At 48.6% G+C, this 20,247-nt stretch overlaps 1 protein-coding gene across 2 annotated transcripts in view; it reads left to right on the top strand.

The window, feature by feature from the left end:
* The window catches only part of CNKSR2 (connector enhancer of kinase suppressor of Ras 2), a 1,783,347-nt gene that overhangs the window by 950,716 nt on the left and 812,384 nt on the right, over window positions 1–20,247 (top strand). For both annotated transcript variants that reach the window (XM_086934554.1, XM_086934553.1), the window contains 2 exons: window positions 5,638–5,697; window positions 8,994–9,062. In XM_086934554.1, the coding sequence (XP_086790680.1) occupies window positions 5,638–5,697; window positions 8,994–9,062 (129 nt within the window). The remainder of the gene's footprint in view (window positions 1–5,637; window positions 5,698–8,993; window positions 9,063–20,247) is intronic.

Below are 20,247 nucleotides of genomic sequence, written 5' to 3'. Positions count from 1 at the left end.
CACAGAGGAAATATTCCCCTCTCGTAGGCTTCACTGAGAGTCTGAAGGAGAGGTTGCACCAGCTTCATCTCATAAGTATGACAAAATTCAAATGGGAATCCATCCCCCCGAGCCTTAGCTTTGGTTAGCTCTGCTAATGCCCCTAGTATCTCCTCTGTTATCAATTGCTTCTCTAGTTCTGTCTGACCTTCCTCATTTGGAGCTCCTCAAAGGATGGTGTATAGCATTCTGGTCTAACAGCTGGATCAGCAGTGTACACCTTCTGCAGATGTTTGTGGAATTGTTCCAATATGTCAGGTCTTGCATACACCAAGTCTCCCACCACAGCTCGTAAGCATGCAACAGTAGTGGGGGCTTGTTCCCAATACATTTTACATGCCAATAGGCAGCCAGATTTGTTGTGAAATGCAAGGAAGGAAATAGGCTGAAATGAAGTTGTATCCAAAAAGGTAGATGTATTCTTCAGTTCAATCAGGACAGGAACATTAGATGATAAGATGGTTGTAGCAGTATCAATAGTATCAGGCCCACCGGAAGCAGCATCTCTGCTGGTCAGCCCACATACAGCAACTGACTTTTCATTCAACCATACACACACGAAGACTCTGTGGCATCACTCACACAATGGCTGAGCAGCAGAGAACAGAACACAGAGAAAGGTCTAAACATAATGAAAGCTGAATACCATACTTGTCCCACGCGGCATGCAGTCGCTGCCTATACTTAGTAAGAGTTTACTTGTCAAGTCTGTCTCAAGTGTCGGTCAACTGCTCATGCAACGATCACTCCTGACTTTGGGCCCCAACCTGTCCATAGGAACCTGTCAGAAGAATAGCTAATGCATCTTTATTATTCTGTTACTCACGCTGTAGCTGTCCTCGAACTCCGGCCCATCCCCGCCCCTCGGATCACTGCCTTCATTGTTTTGCATTCCAAATCTCAACTGCCTGTGTATTCCAACTGTGAGTCATGTACTTATCAAGTGAGCCAGAGAGAGATTCCCTGCCCTCCTGATCTTCCAGAAGGTCAGAAGGCATCTGCCAATAATGGGGTCCCTGCTCCCTGATATTCCACTGTATTGCGCAGCTGACCGGCGCATTAGTCCAACAAGAATTAAGCCAAGTAGGTTATCTCAGCTGCCAGAAAAGCAGGTGGCTCAGTCATTAAGATTCTATCCAATCTACTGTAAGTATTATGTCTAGGTGTAAGGCATGTGAATACTCTTTGTGTTGGGTGCTGCATTCGCCATATGTCGCGTAAGCCCTGGTTCCCCATCACAGTCTGCAATTGCTTAGTCATGTGTGGCTTAGTGCCCATTCTAGGGGGGAGCCGCTCCAAATCAGGGTCAATAACACAATTAAAATCTCCCAACCATACGAGGGGGATAGCCAGCTCCGTCATGATCAAATCCTGCAATGTTGAGTAAAAGGCTAGGTCATCTGTATTCGGTGCATACATGTTTAAAACAGCTATGTCCCTGCCGCCAAGCTTTCCTCTCAATAGGATGTATCAGCCTCCTAAATCAGCCTCCATATATTGTAGTGTTAATGGGGTACCAGGGGCCACCCATATTAAGGTCCCTCTGGTATATGTGGAATACGAGGAATGAAATACCTGCCCCCTCCACTTTTTCGCTACTTGCTCAGCCCCTGCATCATCTAAATGTATTTCTTGCAGACATGCAACAGTTATTGTATGCCTTTTAATGAAGGAGAGGACTCTATGACGTTTAGTAAATGTGCCTAGCCCTCTGAAATTCCAGCTAAGAAACTGTACCTTCTTTGCCATTAAGTCTGTTTAACTTTCTTTGCTCATGTGTGCCACTGTAGTCACTGGTCTGGTGTCCTATCTCACCCACTGAATTAACATAACCTAAAACAGCCCATAAGCAAGGAACTAAACAGAACCTCTTCTACCCATGGACAATACTCGTCAGACATCTCAGTCGATACTGCCCACCACTTGCTCCTGCCAGGACATGCACAGCATCCCATTTGGCCCGACCGGGGAAACACACAATGTTACATCCACAACCCGCCCCCCCCCAAATTGTTTCAGCTATCAAACTTTTAATTCCATGACACTGCAGATATGCAGTATCCCCTATAGTAATGCCCCTTCTCTCCCCGCGGAGTTTCTATACATACTTGTGTATCACTGCAGTCTGGCTCTACCCCTCTTCAGCATGCATACCAAACATTTTGTCATTACCTCATTTTGCTTAATATTAACAACGTATGCTAATGCAGTTTACTATTGCAGCGGCTAGAGTCTATTCTCTAATCCCCACAATGATCAGAGGCTTCTTCCATCAATGTTTCAGGGACAGTATCCATCATCAGGCTCAGTGCCTGTGTCCTTGGGTCTGACTCAGCAGGAGCATCCAGCTGTGGAGTATCCCCATCACCAGGGGGCCCAGTGCCATCTAGCTGCAACAAACCATCATCCCCCACTACAATCCTGTGTTCAGACTGTTCAGCTGATTCCTGCGTTCTCACTTTCTCTGTTCACTGATGAGGATTTTTGCTCGGTGTGATCCCCAACCCCGCTTCTGTCCATGCGGCTCTCTCGGCAGGAGGCCTCCCCCTGCATCTCCAACCACTCCCATACCGCCTGTGGTGAGTCAAAAAATGCGCTCTTCCCCCGGATAAAACCTTTTGGCTGGGTACGGCGACCTGTACTCTAACTTTAACTCCTGTACCTTGTGCTTGACTTCCAGATAGGGTTTCCGAGGTTCCTGAACCTGTCTTGCATTGTCCAGATACACAGAGACTTTGTTGTTTTCATATTGCAAGTTCTGGTGCTCTCTCGTCGCCCAGAAAAAACTAGTCTTTATCTCGATTATTGAGTGCCTTAGCTATCAGAGCTCGCAGAGGCGGGGGTGGCAATAACGCTCTATAAGTCCTCTCTATCATGAACCGGGGTGACAATCCGGTGGGTTGGAGCTGTGTACGGATCCATTGTTCTAAGAATTGTTCAGCCACTCCTTGTTCCGCTTTCTCAGGAATTCCTATTACACAGATGTTGCCCCGCCTGGCTCTTCCCTCTGCATCCTCAGCGCTCCGCTCCAGTGCCTGTGTGGTCATAGTCATCTGGGCAACCTGCTGTTTGGGTGTCACCCCATCTCCTCGCAACTCTACTATACCAGCTTCCCCAGTCGTTACCTGATTCACCACTTTCCAGAGATCGGCCCTCAGCAGGATGACATCAATGGAGACAGTCTCAATGCAGTCCTCCAACGCCTTTCTAGACACTTGAATGGCAGCCAGAAGATAGCCCCAGGAAGGTTTGGGTCCCCTTCCTCTTCCTCTGGAACCGCACCCCCCGTTTGCCTAGTCAGTCGCTGCGGGGGGTGCCTCGGGGTCGTGTATTGGGTAATTGTATTGGCACCTGCCGCTTTCTGAGCCTTATCTTTCACCATGGTGGCCCTCTTGCCAGCAGGAGCTCACTTGCGGCGTATGTAGAGAAGGTTAGCCTCAGCTGTACTCACTCCCAGCCAGCCGATAGCCGAGTACAAATCTAGGATCAAGGTCCCCCCTGTCGCAGCGAAGGGAACTGCCCTAGCGTATCTCCTCACAAATATCGAAAGACCCAGAACATCCAGCTAATCCACCAATAATCACCATCCAGGGAGGATCAGCAGGATACTCAGCCTCACTTTTGGGGGTACCACACCACTGCCGACGCAGTGGCCCACACCATCCCACACTCACCGGGGGCCCCAGGGGAAGGCTAGTGCGTCTTTCCAGTGGCTTAAGGGGGGTGGCTGAACGCCTCAGCAGGATTTGAGATGTGTCCCCCCTCGAATGAGAGAAGTCTGTTGTGGTATCCCTCAATGTGACTGGGCCAGTTCATTGCTTCCTCTGTCCCCAGTTCCCAATAACCACCGCAGGATAAGGTGGATGCCGGGCCGAGCAGCAAGGCTGATCACCACCCATGGCCGGCATCTCACTTTCAGGCAGTGAGATCAGCTCGCTGGTGCAGGCTGAACCTCTGGGTGTGTTCCAGGCTCCTGCCCGTGCAGGCATAGCCGAGTCCCCAAACGCCAATCTGGCCTCACTGGTAGCTGGGATTGACACCAGGCGATCTGCCACCCGCAACGACACTCCAGCCCCACTGGGATGGCTCGCAGACCTAGGCCACACTCACAGGAATGCTCCAGGCTCCTTCCTTGAATAGGCCCAGGTGAGGCCTCTGATGCCGGCGCAGAGACGCCGGTTGCAAGGGACACCACAGCACCGATGACCCCAACCACAGGCTCCCAGGAGGCTCTGCCGCAATTTTGAGATGCCACGAAGGTAAGAGCTGCAGGATAATTAAGGATTATAATGCGGGCAGGTCAGGAGCTCTGGGATTACGTCCTGTCGGCCATGTTGCTTGGCCATACCTCAAACTGATACATAATTAAGGGCCTCATTATGATGTCAGGCAGAACGCTATCCAACAACTCATCAGAGGCTTTCAGCCTGGCATCAGAGTTTTCCGTCTGGCTGCCGTATTATGATACTAGGTGTCAGAGAGAAACCTGCAGGGGAATTCCGCGCTGCTTCCCACAGGCTCATAGAGCATCGGTCAGACAGATAATCCCCAAATGGTGGCATCAGGATTATGAACAACATGGAACAACATGGAAAGGCTGTCAGAAAGTAACTTTGGGTGCCCCGTCTCCCACCTCCTAAGCTATGAGGCCTAGGGGCACCTGTGATGCACCCCAAACATCCATGCCCTGTGTGGCAGGCCCCGCATGGTACCTGCCACTCGGAGCATGGATGTTTTAAAAGTGTATTTTTTTCATTGCCATGGAGGTGGTTGCATCATAATATGGTAAGCAGGAACGCCAACTCCTTGTCGGGTAGTCCTGTTTGCTCTTCAAGCGTCCAACCGACATCATAATCTGCCCCTAAATAAATACATAAAAGGAAAATTTCTTTTAGACCTACATTTTAAGGATCAGCAAGGACTATCGTTGGTCCTCCCTTTGCCCAGTGAGAGAATACAAATGAAATAAAGACCTGTGTATTGTATTATTTATAAATGTTGCTTACTTTTCTGTGTGACATCTGACCATTTCCTATTTGAAGGTTGTGAATGCAGTATATTAAGTGCAATTGACAACCAAGATTTCTACAAATGTTTAGTTCTCTCTCATCCACCATGTAACCAGCTAGGTAACACATAAATGTTTTTTAGGACAATATGTCCCAGAACCCATCTCAGGCATATTTTTTAGATTGCTTTGTACTTTGTAAGGAAATAAACATCGAGGAAGCTCTGTGCACGCTGTTCTCTGAAAAGAAAATATGTAATGCACATTAGCATAATACAATTATCTCCATACAGTGTTTAAAACTTGGACAAAGAAGACATTAGCACTTCCTTTGAATTCTATGTTTTATAAACATTATAAGATGTAGATATTATCATACATCTTTGCTTACATTTTTATGGAACTACCACCAACATGTCGAGTCACATCGCAACTGAAGTGCAAACAAGTAATTTTGATTTGCAAAGTTTCCCAATGTATACATTTCAGTTATATTTGTAATCGTTTTTTTTTAATTGGATGTACTTTATTGATTCTTAATTACAGCACATTTATTGTGGCCTAAATCGTCTTTTTAAATTCAATTGCAGGGCATGTATATTAAATCAACATATGATGGCCTTCATGTAATCACAGGAACAACTGAAAATGTGAGTATAATATATAATTCAGTAGAGCACTATTAGTTTGAAAGAATCCATGAGTGGTGGGTCGATCTTTCTACTAACCTAATTGATAAGAATCGTACAGCATCCTTATAAAAAAAAAAAGATGCTCTTGAGCAATCAATATCCTTTTTTCATCACCAGAAAACATATAGGGACATATTTACAATAGAATGGCAGAGCACGACGTTAAGCTAAAATTGCTAACGCCGCCCACCGCCATTCTGAAAACGCAGGGATGCGCCGATTTTACAATGATGCAGCGCACCCCTTTATTTTCCCTTGCACTGGCTCTAAATTTGGCTGCCGAGTGCTAATGCAGGCACCCTTGCACTATAGTGCAAGGGTGCCTGGTTTGAGGGAATGATTATTTATGTGCAGGAAGGTCACTCTTCCTGCACATAAACAATCACTAATGGTAATTTGCAACTTCTTTGTGTGTTGCATAGTGCAGCACACATAGAAGTTGCAAATCATTCTTTTTATAATGATTGTTTATGCGCAGGAAGGGGCATCTATTTGCGCATAAACTATCGTTGTTGGCGATTTGCTGTTTCTATGTGTGCTGCACAATGCAGTACACATAGAAACACCAAAAACAGGGGAATTCATCATTTCTTCTTGTATTACCATATTAAGACCTGGTTATTTGTGGTCTTATTTGTGTAAATAGGGAGCAACATCAAAACCAATGGGTGCTGTGGTAGGACGCCCACCTCAGCACCCATTGCCCGGCCCTTTCATGCTAAGTGTGGCGTGAAAGGGAGCCTTTTTTACAAGGCGTTGTTAAGTGGCTTAACACTTCCTTGTAAATAAGGCAGATGGTGCATCACCACAGGAAAGTTACAAAAAGATACGTTCCTGTGGCGATAAGCCCGTGTTAATATTCCCCATATTTTTAAAAACTCCATTATCTAAGAAAACTCACAATGCCCTAGTCTAAAGGTATGTTTTCAAGTGTAGATCTCCTCGTCTCCGTTCTTTCACATGAAAAACGAAACCTATCCTATGTATATGTATTGTAAATGTACAACAATGTAAAGGAATATGTTGTATTCCTTGCATTGTAAAAGTATGCATTGTAAAGCATGATATTCCATTTCTCCAGGCACACTACTATAATGAACATTCGACAATTGAAAAAGAATGTCAACCTTTACAATGTCAAATGCATTGTGAAGGTACGACGATGTAAAACAATGCATTATATTACACACATTGTAAAGGCCTGCATTACAGAGTCTGATATTTCTTTTCTCTAGGCACTGTGGTATGGCAAACATTGTACTAGTTTAAAAAATATGAATCTGTCATTCAATCTTTTGTTTTTATTTAGTAAACTAACCTTTATTACTGACCATCTAAACTTCTGATAAGGATCCTTGCGCGTGTAAGCATTTGTACCTGAAGAAGACACTTTTTATGATAACTTGTGGAGCGAGAATATCCTCACAGGCATAAATATCATGTTGGCTATTCTTGCTACAGTCCACACCTATAACTGTTTCAGAATTGCTGTCATCCACCAGCATGAGCAACCCCTAACAGATGGGAATTTCTTTTATATTGTGGAAAGATTGTATAGCATTATAGATATTCTATAATGTGCATTACAAGGGTGTATTTTTAATGTGTCTATTGCACTTTGCCCAAAACAAAAGGACTGTTTTTATGTGTAAAAGATAGTCATTCTATTATGGCAATCATACCTTAAATATAAGAACTAAATTCTGCAATTTCAAAAGATAACCTAGCTATTATGTACTGTGTGCAAAGGTGGATGACCTTGGAAGTGATGAGAGAAAGTTTCAGCACCAAGGACCTGATGTTGTATAGCTCTGCAGGAGCCTTACTTCTTGAGCTGGGTATCCTGTTTTGTTCCACATTGCCCTGCTGAGATCTGACCTCTCCTCCAGGCCATTAAGTGAAATAATAATAGAAAAGCCTGCTGAACTTAGTGTGCCGAACATTGGAATAGATTGATGCTCTTCTGAGTTCCTTAATTGCCAAAATATTCTGCCAAACCTTGAGTAATGAAAGAGTTTGTGCCTGAGATCTCTATGTGTACTGCTCTTAATGAAAGGATTGACAATGTAATTTGTTTGCATGAATGATTGTACATAAACTGTGATGGATAATAACCCTTTGACAGGCTAAGGGAGAGACACCACAGTCTTGCACTGAGCTGTTTTTTGAGGGCCCACATTTCCCAATGTGTGAGCACACGAAGAATTGTTCGAACTTGTGTTTACTTGATACACGTTTTTCTCTGAGTTGTGTGCTAGTTTATATTTTTGGATATGGTAGATGTGTGAGAGACCGTGGGAGTAAAGAGGGATGTGCATGAGTGTGTTTTGCATGGTGTCGTATGTTATATATAGTGCCTCATTTAAATGTTAATTTACAGTATAAATAAGGGTGTTTGTGTAATAAAATACAAGACAAAGAGAAAGAAATTGAGCAAGAGAGAGAAGAAAGAGACAGAGAATGGCTGTATGCATGTCTCCTTGGTGATATGTGGATATGGATGGATATAGTTGGCATGGGGAGTCTGTTTGTGGGAGACTGTTTAAAATGCTACCTTATACTAATGTGTTCTTTTTAAGAGTGCTTAGTCTCTGTGCACTTGTGAATATTCTGCATGGTACTGATATGCACGAGTTAGTATCTGTATTTCAGGGGTACACGTGTGAAACTGTAACTGTGTGTACTTGATTGCCTGTGTAAAATCAGTGCCCAAGAATTTCCACCCAGTCAGCTGAATAGTTCGAAGCACTTTTTCTCTGGCAAGGCATTATCTTTTAGGACTTGTGCATTTAGAAGACATTCCACCTCTTTCACTAGTACGCAAGTCCACTTTATAAAATTGCGCATTCATATAATATTCACAATTTTAAATATGCCAGTCTTCTACATTTTTAATAGACTAGGAGTTAAGAACATTTCTCAGAGATCTCATAAACAAACGAGAAAATGCTAATGACATTTCCTTCTAGCATAGAAATGCAGTGGAACCAGTGTCATATGGATTACCTGAGACTGACTGACTTAATTGGAGTAGGCAGTCATTCATACAGGGCCCATATTAATGACTGCGAAGTACCCAATGCAATTTTCTATTTCTATTTTTTACATTGTAATGGTCCTTTGGTATGACAAAGGACACAACCAGTAAATCCTGAAAGCTGTGGTTGCCCTTGGCATCTATAGAAAATTTGATATTGGTTTTAATCACAATGGTCAATTATAATTCTAGTGCATGGTCTTTATTTCTAATACAGTCCGCTGCGGATCGATGTAAGAAAATTCACGCTGGGGATGAAGTGATACAAGTAAATCATCAAACTGTGGTATGTATTGCCAAATTAATTTCAAAATATTTTTTTAAAATTACATTAAGAAATTTCCTTCAAACATATCTTGGTGTTAGCAAAGTTCACATTAACATCATGCTACATTTGGCAAATCAAAAAATATTATAAATGTAGAGTGGTCAATAGATGCACAGACACCATTGATAAATGGTGGATGTCGGCCTACATACAAACAAACAGCATTTGTAAAGCGCATCTGGGCGCTGTGTCTCTGTCAAGGAGCCAGATCTTGAGTCTCTTTCTGAAGTCTACCAGTGAAGGGGCTGTGCGGAGCTGGAGGGAAAGGTTGTCCAGGACTTGGCAGCAATGTAAGAGGAGTGGCCACAACTGTGGCTGATGTGGGGTGCGTGCAAGGGCAAGTGAAGAGGAGCGCAGGTGTCTAGCGGGTTGGTGGAAGTTCAATCAATGGTTGCGGTAGGTAGGTCCTAGGTCTCAGGGCACATTGTATGCCTGCATGAGGATTTTGAACTGGCATCTTTTCAGGATGGTGAGCCAGTGGAGGTCTCTCAGATAGGGGGCGATGTGGGTTCATTTGGGGGAGGTCCAGAATGAGTTTGGCTGCAGCGTTTTGCTTGGATTGAAGACTTTTGAAGAGTTGGAATGGAAATGCCAGCATTGAGGGTGTTGCTGTAGTCAAGGCAGCTGGTGATGAGGGCCTAAGTGACGGTATTTCTGGTGTTGTTTGGGATCCATCTGGGGATTCTGTGGAGCATGCAAAATGTGTGGAAGCGGGAGGAAGCAACTGCATTAACTTGTTTCATGGTCACTTGGCTGTCAAGGATGATGCAGAAGTTACATTTGTGGTCGGGTGTGGGTCTGAGTTCTGCAGGCCTCCAGCTGTGGTCTCATGCAGAGAATTTCTTCCTGAAGCTCAGTACTTCATTTTTGTTGGAGTTGAGTTGGAGGCAGTTGTCTTGCATAAATTTGGCTACGCTGGTCATGTCATTGTAAAAGCTAGTCTTGGCGTTGGAGGGGTCCTCAGTGAGCAAGAGGATCAGTTGAGTATCATCTGTGTAGGAGATTATGTTGAGTCCGTGGGATCTGATGACAGATCATGTAGGGTCATGTAGATGTTGAACAAGCTGGGGCTGAGAGATGATCCTTGTGGTACGCCGCATATGATGTTTTTGGGTGCAGATGTAAAGGAAGGTAGTCTGATGCTCTGTGTGTGTCCTGCAAGGAAGGAGGAGATCCACTTGAGGGCATCTTGCTGTATGTCTATGTTGTTGAGTCTGTTGAAGATGATGTTGTGGGAGACTGTGTCAAACACTGCAAAGAGGTCAAGGAGGATCAGGGCCACAGTATCTCCACGGTCAAGGAGTGTTCTGATGTCATCTGTGGCAGCAATCAGCATGGTTTCAGTGCAATGGTTGGTACGGAATCCTGATTGAGAGGTGTCCAGAGGAGCAGGGGGAGCGGACGATAATTTTTTAGATCATTGGGGTCAGCAGGGGCTTTTTTTTAGGAGGGTTCTGACGTCTGCGTCATTCCATCGGTCCGGGAAGGTTGCTGTGGAGATGGAGGTGTTGAGGATGCTGGTGAGTTCAGTGTTGAATGGGTTAATTGGCAGGTTGTAAGAGTGGTGGGGGATCCGGAATGCATGGAAGACATGATAGTTGAAGTGGTCAGGGCAGTGAGCGGTGACCAAGTGGTGATAGTTTGGCTGGTGTTCACTGGTTGGTTGAGGTCGTTGGGGATGAGAGTGGCTGGATGAATGTTGAAATTGATGTTGACGTTGGTGATCTTGCAGCAGAAGTAGTCTGAGGGATTGTCGCAGAGTTTGTGGGAAGGGTGGATGGTGTTCTCTGTGGTTGTGGGGTGAGGAAACTCTTTGACTATTTTGAAGAGTTCCTTTGTGTGGTTGGCTGCAAAGTCCGTGCAGGTGGAGATGGCTGCTTTCCTGACTTCTTTGATGTGCTGGTGATAGTTACTGGGGGTGTTTTGTGAGTTGCTCTGTGGGCGGGGTTCTTGGTGGCACACCATCATTTCTCCAGTTGGTGGTGGTGTACTTGGTGGTCCTCAGTTATGGGGTGTACCAGCTGGCATGTTTGTGGCTCTTGTTGGATTTTGTAGGTTACAGTTGGGCAACTCTGTCAGCTTTGTCGATGATCAAGGAAGCAAAGTTCTGGGCAGCCTTGTTGAGGTCTGTTGAGGCCTCAGGTTGGGAGGTGTTAAAGGCCTGTGACCACTGAGTGTCGATGAGCTTGCTCCAGCTGCGGTCGGAGGAGATCTGATGCCTGGTGATGGTGTGCTGGGTGTCGGTGATGGTAAAGTGATGACGGTGTGGTTAGTCCAAATGTGTTCTGTGGTGTGGCTGAATTTGAATATGACACCTGAGCTGAAAATGGGGACAAGTGTGTGTCTGGCTTTGTGCATGGGTTCCGTGACCAGTTGGGTAAGGACAATGTTGTTCAGGTTCTCCATGATAGTGATGGCATTGGCGTCGTTGGGGTTGTAGATGTGGAAGTTGGGTTGCTCAGTAGGATGTAGTGATGAGAATCGATTGCTAGGGGGGCAATAAGATTGGGGATCGCACTGCAGAATTTTGCATGGAGTCCCGGGGGTCTTTAGTGGAGGTCGCCTCTTATTGTGGTCAACGCATGTGTTTCTAATAGGAAGTTAAGGTGTTCTATTAGAGTTCTAGGGTCGTCTTTTGTGATTGTGAATCTGATGGTTTCCTTGAGGATGATGGCAATGCCTTCACCTTGTTTGTTGGCAGGGTCACAGTGTATCATCTTGTATTCTTTGGGAATGGCAGGTGTGATGTTGGGGTTCGGTGATGAAGGCAACATCCATGGAGAGGGTTGTGATGGTGCCCCAGATTTCCATAGCATGCTTGCAGACTGAGCGAGCGTTGAGCAGGATACAATGGAGAGGTTGCGGGCGGTCTTGGTCTTGTGGGCAGGAATGGTGCAGGATCATTCGTGGGTAGTGTCACAGAAGTGGCAGTGTCTGCAGGTGAAGGATCATTTGATGGATCATGGGGCGGAGGAGATGCAACTGTTTTGGCATTCGGGGTCCAGAGTAGTTCCTTGAAGTGTACCGTCGGGTGGCTAGAGGGTCAGGGGTCCTGGCGCTGGGAAATGTCCAACGGGCAGTGCATTGGCAGCTTGCCCACTGTACGTGTCCACTGCGTGGTTGTACGGAGGCCTCTATTTGTGGTCCTGGTAGGTGGTCCTAGTGCAGGCAGCGCAGGGACATAAGGCTGGGCAGGGGCAGCAGATAGCGCAAGGGCAGGGACAGCAGGTAGCGCAGGGACAGCAGGCAGCACAGGGGCAGCAGGCAGTGCAGGGACAGCAGGTGGCACAGGGAAAGAAGGCAGTGCAGGGACAGGGGTAGCAGGCAGTTCAGGGGCAGCAGGCAGTACAGCAACAGTTGCAGTAGGCAGAGCAGGGACAGCTGGTAGTATTGGGGCAGCAGGCAGCGCAGGGACAGCAGGTAGTGCAGGAACAGCAGGCAGCGCATAACAGGAGGCAGCACAGGGACAGCAAGCAGCGCAGTAGCAGTAGGTATTGTAGGGACAGGGGCAGCAGGCAGCGCAGGGGCAGCTGGCAGCATAGGGATAGCAGACAGCGCAGTGGCAGCACATGGACAGCAGGCAGTGCAGAGGCAGTGCATGGACAGGGACCTTAGGCAGCGCAGACAATGCAGCTAGTGCAGTGGCGGCAGGCAGCGCAAGGACGGCGGCTAGTGCAGGAACAGGGGCAGCAGAAATTGCAGAGGCAGCAGGCATCACAGGGACAATCAATCAATCAATGACATTTATAGAGCGCACTACATACCCATAGGGTCTCAAGGCGCTGGGGTTGGGGGGGTGCCGTTACTGCTCGAACAGCCAGGTCTTCAGCTTCTTCCTGAAGGAGAGGTGGTCTTGGGTCAGGCGCAGGTCGGGAGGGAGGGAGTTCCAGGTCTTGGCAGCCAGGTAGGAGAAGGACCTTACTCCTGTAGTCGCTCTTCGGATGCGGGGGACGGCGGCGAGGGCGTGGTTGGCTGATCGGAGGTGGCGTTTGGGAGCGTAGAAGTTGATACAGCTGTTGAGGTAGCTCGGGCCTTGGTCGTGTAGGGCTTTGTGTGCGTGGGTGAGGAGGCGGAAGGTGATTCTTTTGTTGACGGGGAGCCAGTGAAGGTCTCTCAGATGTCCGGAGATGTGGCTGGTTCGTGGGATGTCGAGGATGAGTCTGGCTGAGGCGTTCTGGATCCGCTGGAGTCTCTTCTGGAGCTTGGCGGTGGTGCCGGCGTAGAGGGCGTTGCCGTAGTCCAGACGGCTAGTGACGAGGGCCTGGGTGACGGTTTTCCTGGTCTCGGTGGGGATCCACCAGAAGATCTTCCGTAGCATGCGTAGGATGTTGAAGCACGCCGAGGAGACGTTGTTGACTTGCCTGGTCATGGAGAGGGAGGAGTCCAGGATGAAGCCCAGGTTGCGTGCATGGTCGGTCGGTTTGGGTGCGGTGCCCAGGGCGGGAGGCCACCAGGAGTCGTCCCAGGCGGAGGGTGAAGAGCCCAGGATGAGGACCTCCGTCTTGTCTGAGTTCAGTTTCAGGCGGCTGGTCGTCATCCACTCGGCTACCTCTTTCATCCCTTCGTGCAGGTTGGCTCTGGCAGCGGCGGGGTCGTTGGTCAGCGAGAGGATCAGCTGGGTGTCGTCGGCGTAGGAGATTATGCTGAGGTTGTGTTGGCGTGCGATGGCCGCGAGGGGGCTCATGTAGACGTTGAAGAGGGTGGGGCTCAGTGAGGATCCTTGAGGGACGCCGCAGATGACTTTGGTGGCCTCTGACTTGTACGGTGGTAGGCGGACTCTCTGTGTTCTTCCGTCGAGGAAGGAGATGATCCATTCCAGCGCCTTGTCCTGGATTCCGGCGTTGCTGAGGCGCTGTACTAGGGTGCGGTGGCAGACAGTGTCGAATGCTGCGGAGAGGTCTAGGAGGATGAGGGCCGCTGTTTCTCCGTTGTCCATCAGGGCTCGGATGTCATCGGTGGCGGCGATGAGGGCGGTCTCGGTGCTGTGATTGGCTCGGAAGCCAGACTGTGAGGGGTCGAGGGATCCATTCGTCTCGAGGAAGGCGGCCATCTGCTTGTTGACGGTCTTCTCGATGACTTTGGCTGGAAACGGGAGGAGCGAGATGGGGCGGTAATTCTTGAGTTCGGTGGGGTCCGCTGTGGGTTTCTTGAGTAGAGCGCTGAGTTCGGCGTGCTTCCAGCTCTCAGGGAAGGTGGCGGTGTCGAAGAATGTGTTGATGATGTCTCGCAGGTGGGGTGCGATGACAGCGTTGGCCTTGTTGAAGACGTGGTGAGGGCAGGGGTCGGTCAGAGATCCGGAGTGGATGGAGTTCATCGTGCGGATGGTGTCTTCGGTGCTGATCGGGGTCCAGGCGTGGAGGGTGGCGGTGGGGGGTGGTTGTTCACTCTTGGTGTGCGTTGGTTGGTTGTTGAAGCTGTTGTGTATGTCCGCGATCTTGTTGTGGAAGTATGAAGCGAGGGAGTTGCAGAGGTCTTGCGATGGGGTGATGTTGTTGTTTCCTGCGCTGGGGTTGGATAGCTCTTTCACGATGTTGAAGAGTTCCTTGCAGTTGTGTGCGTTGTTGTCCAGCCGGTCCTTGAATGCAGTTTTCTTGGCGGCGCGGATCAGCTGGTGGTGCTTCCGGGTGGCCAGCTTGAAGGTGGTCCTGTTGTCCGGTGTAGGTTCCCTTCTCCAGACTTTCTCGAGGGCTCGGCAGTTCTTCTTGGAGCTCTTGAGTTCGTCGGTGAACCACGGGGCTTTCTTGCTGCCGGGTCTGCTGGGCGGGGTCCTCAGCGGGGCGAGCTCGTCCGCGCAGATGCTGATCCACTTCGTGAGGTTGTTGGCGGCCTGGCTGGGGTTCGCTGAGCTGGCGGGAGGGTGCTGGCTCAGGGAGGTGGCGAGCTGGTCTGCTGTGATCTTGTTCCAGCTTCTGCGGGCGGCCTGTTGCTGGTGGTGGTGGGTCGTTGTTCTCTTGAAGGTGAAGTGGACGCAGCTGTGGTCCGTCCATTGAAGCTCTGTGGCGTGGCTGAAGTCGATGTCTGTGCTGGAAGAGAAGACTGCGTCGAGAGTGTGTCCGGCGAGGTGGGTGGGGGTGGACACCAGCTGCTTGAGTCCAAGATTGGCGAGGTTGTCGAGCACGGTGCTGGTGTTGCGGTCGTTGTTGTTCTCCAGGTGGAAGTTGAGGTCCCCCAGGAGGATGTAGTCAGCGGAGGGGAGGGCATGCGGGCTGACGAAGTCGGCGATGTCCTCGCTGAATTGTGTGCGTGGTCCCGGGGGTCGGTAGATCAGGGTGCCTCTGAGGGTGGTGTTCGGGTCGGTGTGGATCTGGAAATGCAGGTGTTCGGCGGTGGTCAGGGTGTTGTCGGTGCCGGTCGTGAGACGGATGGTGTTCCTGTGGATGATGGCGATGCCTCCTCCCATCTGGTTGGCGGTGCGGTCCCTCCGGACGATCTTGTAGCCCTCTGGGATGGCGATGGCGATGTCGGGAGCTGAGGAGGCGTTCATCCAGGTCTCTGTGAGGAAGGCAACGTCAGGGGCTGTGGCGTCTAGGAGGTTCCAGAGTTCGATGGCGTGTCTGTGGACGGAGCGGGTGTTGAGCAGGATGCACTTGAGGTGGGTGCTGCTGGTGTTCGACTTGGCGGGTGCTGGTGCGAGGCAGGTCCGGATGCAGGTGAACTTGCAGGCGTGGCAGCTGAAGGGTCCGTGGGTGCGTCGTGGTGTGGCTTGGTGGCATCCTGGGAATCGGCCGGTGTTGAGTGCGATGAGGGTGGCGGCGGAGTACGTCAGGCGGGTCGGTCGGGGTCTTCGTGGGCCAGGGGTCCTGGCGCTGGTCGCGATCCGGTCGCGGACGGGCGCAGACGGGCTTACCTTTGGCGCGCCTTCGGCGCACAATCGGCGCGCCCGCTGCGCGTGACCGCTGCGCGTTCGCACGGTCGCCATATATGGCGAAGTGCGCGGGTGGGCGGGGCAGCTGGGAGGCGGGAGCGGGGAGGGATACAGAAGGCAAAAGGGGCGGGGCTTAGTGGCAGTGGCGGGAAGCGGGGAGCGGGGAGGGAGCCGAGGGACAAAAAGACTGCAACGAAACAATTAAACAACAATAACAATACAAAAGGACAAAATACCCGAGATACAGAGGTACAGCTCTAAGAAAGGCTAACAGAGAACAGCAGGGCCCAGGGAGAGAAGCGGCGCACAGGAGCTACCACGGACCGCGTCGCTCGAGGGAGGGGGCGTGGTCCAGGACAGGTACAGCAGGCAGTGCAGGAGCAAGGGTAGGGAAGTTACAGTATCCTAAGCTAGGGTCAGGCAAAAAGGAGTGGCCCATCCCTGCATTCTCCTGACTCTGACGGTCACGGACAGGCCCACCCTTGACTACCAGCTGGCTAGACTCTTGGGCAGCAGGAAAATGCATTCCGGTCTGGTCAGGCTGGTCGTAGTCGGGTGTTGGGAGGGGACTTGAGGCACTCTCTAGCACTGGGGCAGGCAGGCTGGAAACAGGAGAGGAGAATCTCCTGCAATGAAGGGTGGAAGGCGGCTTCCGCTACTTTTCTTGCTCATGCTTGGCACAGCAGACCCTAATTAATCTTTGGTTTTGCCTTTGTTTATGGACTACTATAGCTATTCTAAGGATTTCCTGTCAAGGGGAGCAGTTTTCAGTTTTGTAATTGGATTTGGTATCAACACTTCCCAATATGAGAATAATGTGTTAGTGATATTCTTAAGCCTCCTTCGTGAGTCCCCTACCTTGCCTCAAGTATGAAATCCTAAATCCCTGTTCTGCCATTACAATTATATTCCAAGGAATGTTGATGTTTCCTTCATTTGCCACTCTAGATACATTATATACCTGTTTTTTTAAAACTGTAAGCGTATACTGCGTCATTGCCCATATAAACTGGGCTATACCCACCATTTTAGATGCTGCATGTGAGTGAGGATAGACTTCACTGACTTTTGTAGTAGGGAACATGTGAACAGGTTAGAATACAATCCATTCATGCAATACTTTACTCATGCATCCGGAATATTGGGTTCTTTGTAGCAACTCTGTGTAAACAATACTTAAACATTTGCTGGAGCTCATGCTGGGCGGAGTAGAACATTAATTATAGTAAAATTGACGAAACTTGGAAGTGGCAATTGTATTGTCATGATAGTGGCATTTCTTCAAACGTTCAACTGTAGATTGTGGCAATAGGTACATTGGCAAAAATAGTCCATTACAACCACACCACTGGGTAACAAATGAGTCACCTGGCCTGATTTGTAATTGTAATAACTGACTTACTATGAGTTATGAAAAATGTATGCTGATAATGAATTTAAGGGTGAGCATTGAATCATGAACAGTTCTGACCCTATTGCAATACCATGCTGAGCAAGGGCATTATTTTGACTTTTACTTTGTAAGTTGTACATATGAATTAAAAAGAACTTTCTAAGCAATGTTAAATTTGAGCACACTAAGTAAAATAAATGTTAAGCAATATGTGATTCATATCAGTGAGTATGGCAGCACATTTTGATTTTGTAGCAGTGAAAAGTAACAGCAGCTTGCTGAAAGCATTTGTCTAGTGATTAATGAAAGTTGTCAAGACGTTTGTAAGCTTCTTCTTTCTTTACTGTACTACTCAAGTTGGATTACAGTTGGCTCTGTCCTTGGAAAACTCTCTTTCAGTGATTCTAAATACTGACCCAAAAGGTGACAGTAGCCTTCTCAACAACAACAGAAACAGGTGATATGGCCAGCATCCATGGTATAAACATATTTGTTTGTTGGAGTATAGTGATGTAAACTAAGAATAGATAGATTAACAAATACCAATGTTTCAGTATCACCTTACACTTCACTATATGTTGGAATTCACTGGTTGAAATTGGGTTTGTCTTTTTAGGTGTGGCTCAACAGTTTTATAAATGCTTCACAGAGAGTGGGCTTTGGCTCATCCTTTCTGCAACTGATTGCTATGGGTCACCCCCTTCAGCCACTGCTTTAAAGCATGGTCAATCAAACCTTAGATGAGGATAGGGAAGCTTTTCTTCCTTACCGCCAGGTTATTGACTATTAGATGAATTATTCCTCCTCTGGTAGTGTCTATTTAGTGAACATAGAGGCCATCTTGAAAAAAAGGCCTTCCGCCACTGTATGGAAGCAAAACCTTACTAACGTATGATGTCATGTATAACTGTATCATAATATTCATTAGCCATTATTTCACAATAAAATATTTTTTGGGTGTGAAAAATGCTACATACAAAATAGAAAGACTAACTCAAGAACTGTCCAGTCGAAGGGTACTCTGTGGGCGGCATGTAAGGCCACTGTTTGAGGATATGCCAACAGTCTTTTAATGGGATAGGAGCGGGCACAGCATCATCATATGTCACAGCATGAGACACAGGCTCTTTGGTTGGAAGGACGGACATGCGATAACCCTCGCGAGTCCATTGTCAGGGAGCTGATCTTGATTCACAAAGAGATCAGAACTCACTCACTCGAGGTGGCAGAGTAAATCTGGTGGGCCTTTACCACCCATATCTATGAATTGGGGGGGCCAGAATAGCAAACTATTGCATTGGTTGGCATCTCGGACCCATGCAGGACAGATTATTCCTGTGGTGGAGGACCACTAAGAAAAAGTTCATTGTTCCTCCCTGGCCATTGCCCAAGTCTTTGCTGACAATTACACCACACTCTATGAGGCTTGCCCAAGTCCAGACGCCTAAAAACAGCCCCCTTCATTGATGAAATACCCTATGCTAAACATGCAATGCTATGGGATAAATTCCTTGGGGCTTTGGGTGTGGACACCGGATCAGATTAAGACTGTAACAATTATTGTGCCTTTCCCTTTCATTTATACTAGGTTGGATAATTTGATGGCTGCGACGCTTAATGTGAATGTCATGAATTGGAGTGTTTTATGGACTGATTATGTGACTACTTGTTGCTTTCAGAAAACAATAAAAACTTGTTTATCAAAAAAATAGAAACACACACAATTCAAGTAAGCAATATGTATTTAATTACAGCTTTTGTTGCTTTTACTTGCGAAAGCTGCCTTAGAAATATGATTTTCCTGAACCATGGCATGCTTCAAAGAGAATGAGCTGATTTGAAAAAGTCCTCATGCAGCATAGGGGTCAGGCGTTTTGAAATGTTAAAAAGTCTTTCAGTGAACAACCATGTAATTTGCATAAAATGACATTCCCTTATAATTTTTTTTAATATAGATTATTTCATCATAGTTACTTTTTAAGTACGTCTTCTACTCTCCAGAGTTTCAGGGATAATCCCCGCTTTCGGTACATATTTTTAATTTAGTGTGCCAAGGCAAAGGCGTACACGTCAAACATAGGACATAGACTGTGTTGCCATCACCAAATTTACAAAGCATCAGTGGCGTAACACAAGCCCCTGCAGCCCCCGCGTTGCGGGGGGGCCCCTTGCTCCAAGGGGCCCCACCGGGGCCCCTCACTGTTATACATTGATGTATCAAATCATGATTGATTTAAAAATTATAGACGGTCCGGCCGGGGCCCGTGTCCCTGAGGCTGGCAGCAGGAATGGTGCGGGGCCCCGGCCGGGGCCCATGAGGCTGGCAGCAGGAATGGTGCAGGGCCCCGGCTGGGGCCGGTGAGGCTGGCAGCAGGAATGGTGCGGGGCCCCGACCGGGGCCCCGTGACGCTGGCAGCGGCAGAGGCTGAGCGGCTCTGACTGCTGCTCTCTCTGCCTCTTGAGCCTGCCTGACTGGAATGGTGCGGGGGCGGGCTGCGGCCGGGGCCCGTGAGGCAGCCTGGCAGCACTGCAGCAGGAATGGTGCGGGGCCCCGACCGGGGCCCGTGAGCCTGCTGGCAGCACTGCAACTGGAATGGTGAGGGACCCCGGCCGGGGCCCGTGAGGCTGGCAGCAGCTGAGGCTGAGTGGCTCTGCCTCTGACTTGAGCACTGCCACTGCTGAGGAACTGTGCGAGGCCCCGGCCGGGGCTCGTGAGTGAGACTGTCTGCAGCAGGAAATGGTGCCGGGCCCCGCCACCCGTGAGGCTGGCAGCGCGGCTGAGGCTGAGCGGCTCTCTGCCTCTTGAAGTAGTGAGCCTGAGGAATGGTGCGGGGTCCCGGCCGGGGCACCCGAAATTGATACAAATGGGTAGGCCGGCCCCGGCC

Source organism: Lissotriton vulgaris, chromosome 8 (assembly GCF_964263255.1).
Source record: "Lissotriton vulgaris chromosome 8, aLisVul1.2, whole genome shotgun sequence".
NCBI classification, from domain to species: Eukaryota; Metazoa; Chordata; class Amphibia; order Caudata; family Salamandridae; genus Lissotriton; species Lissotriton vulgaris.
Note: the sequence above shows the minus strand (reverse complement) of the source record. Positions and strands in the feature narration are given on the sequence as shown.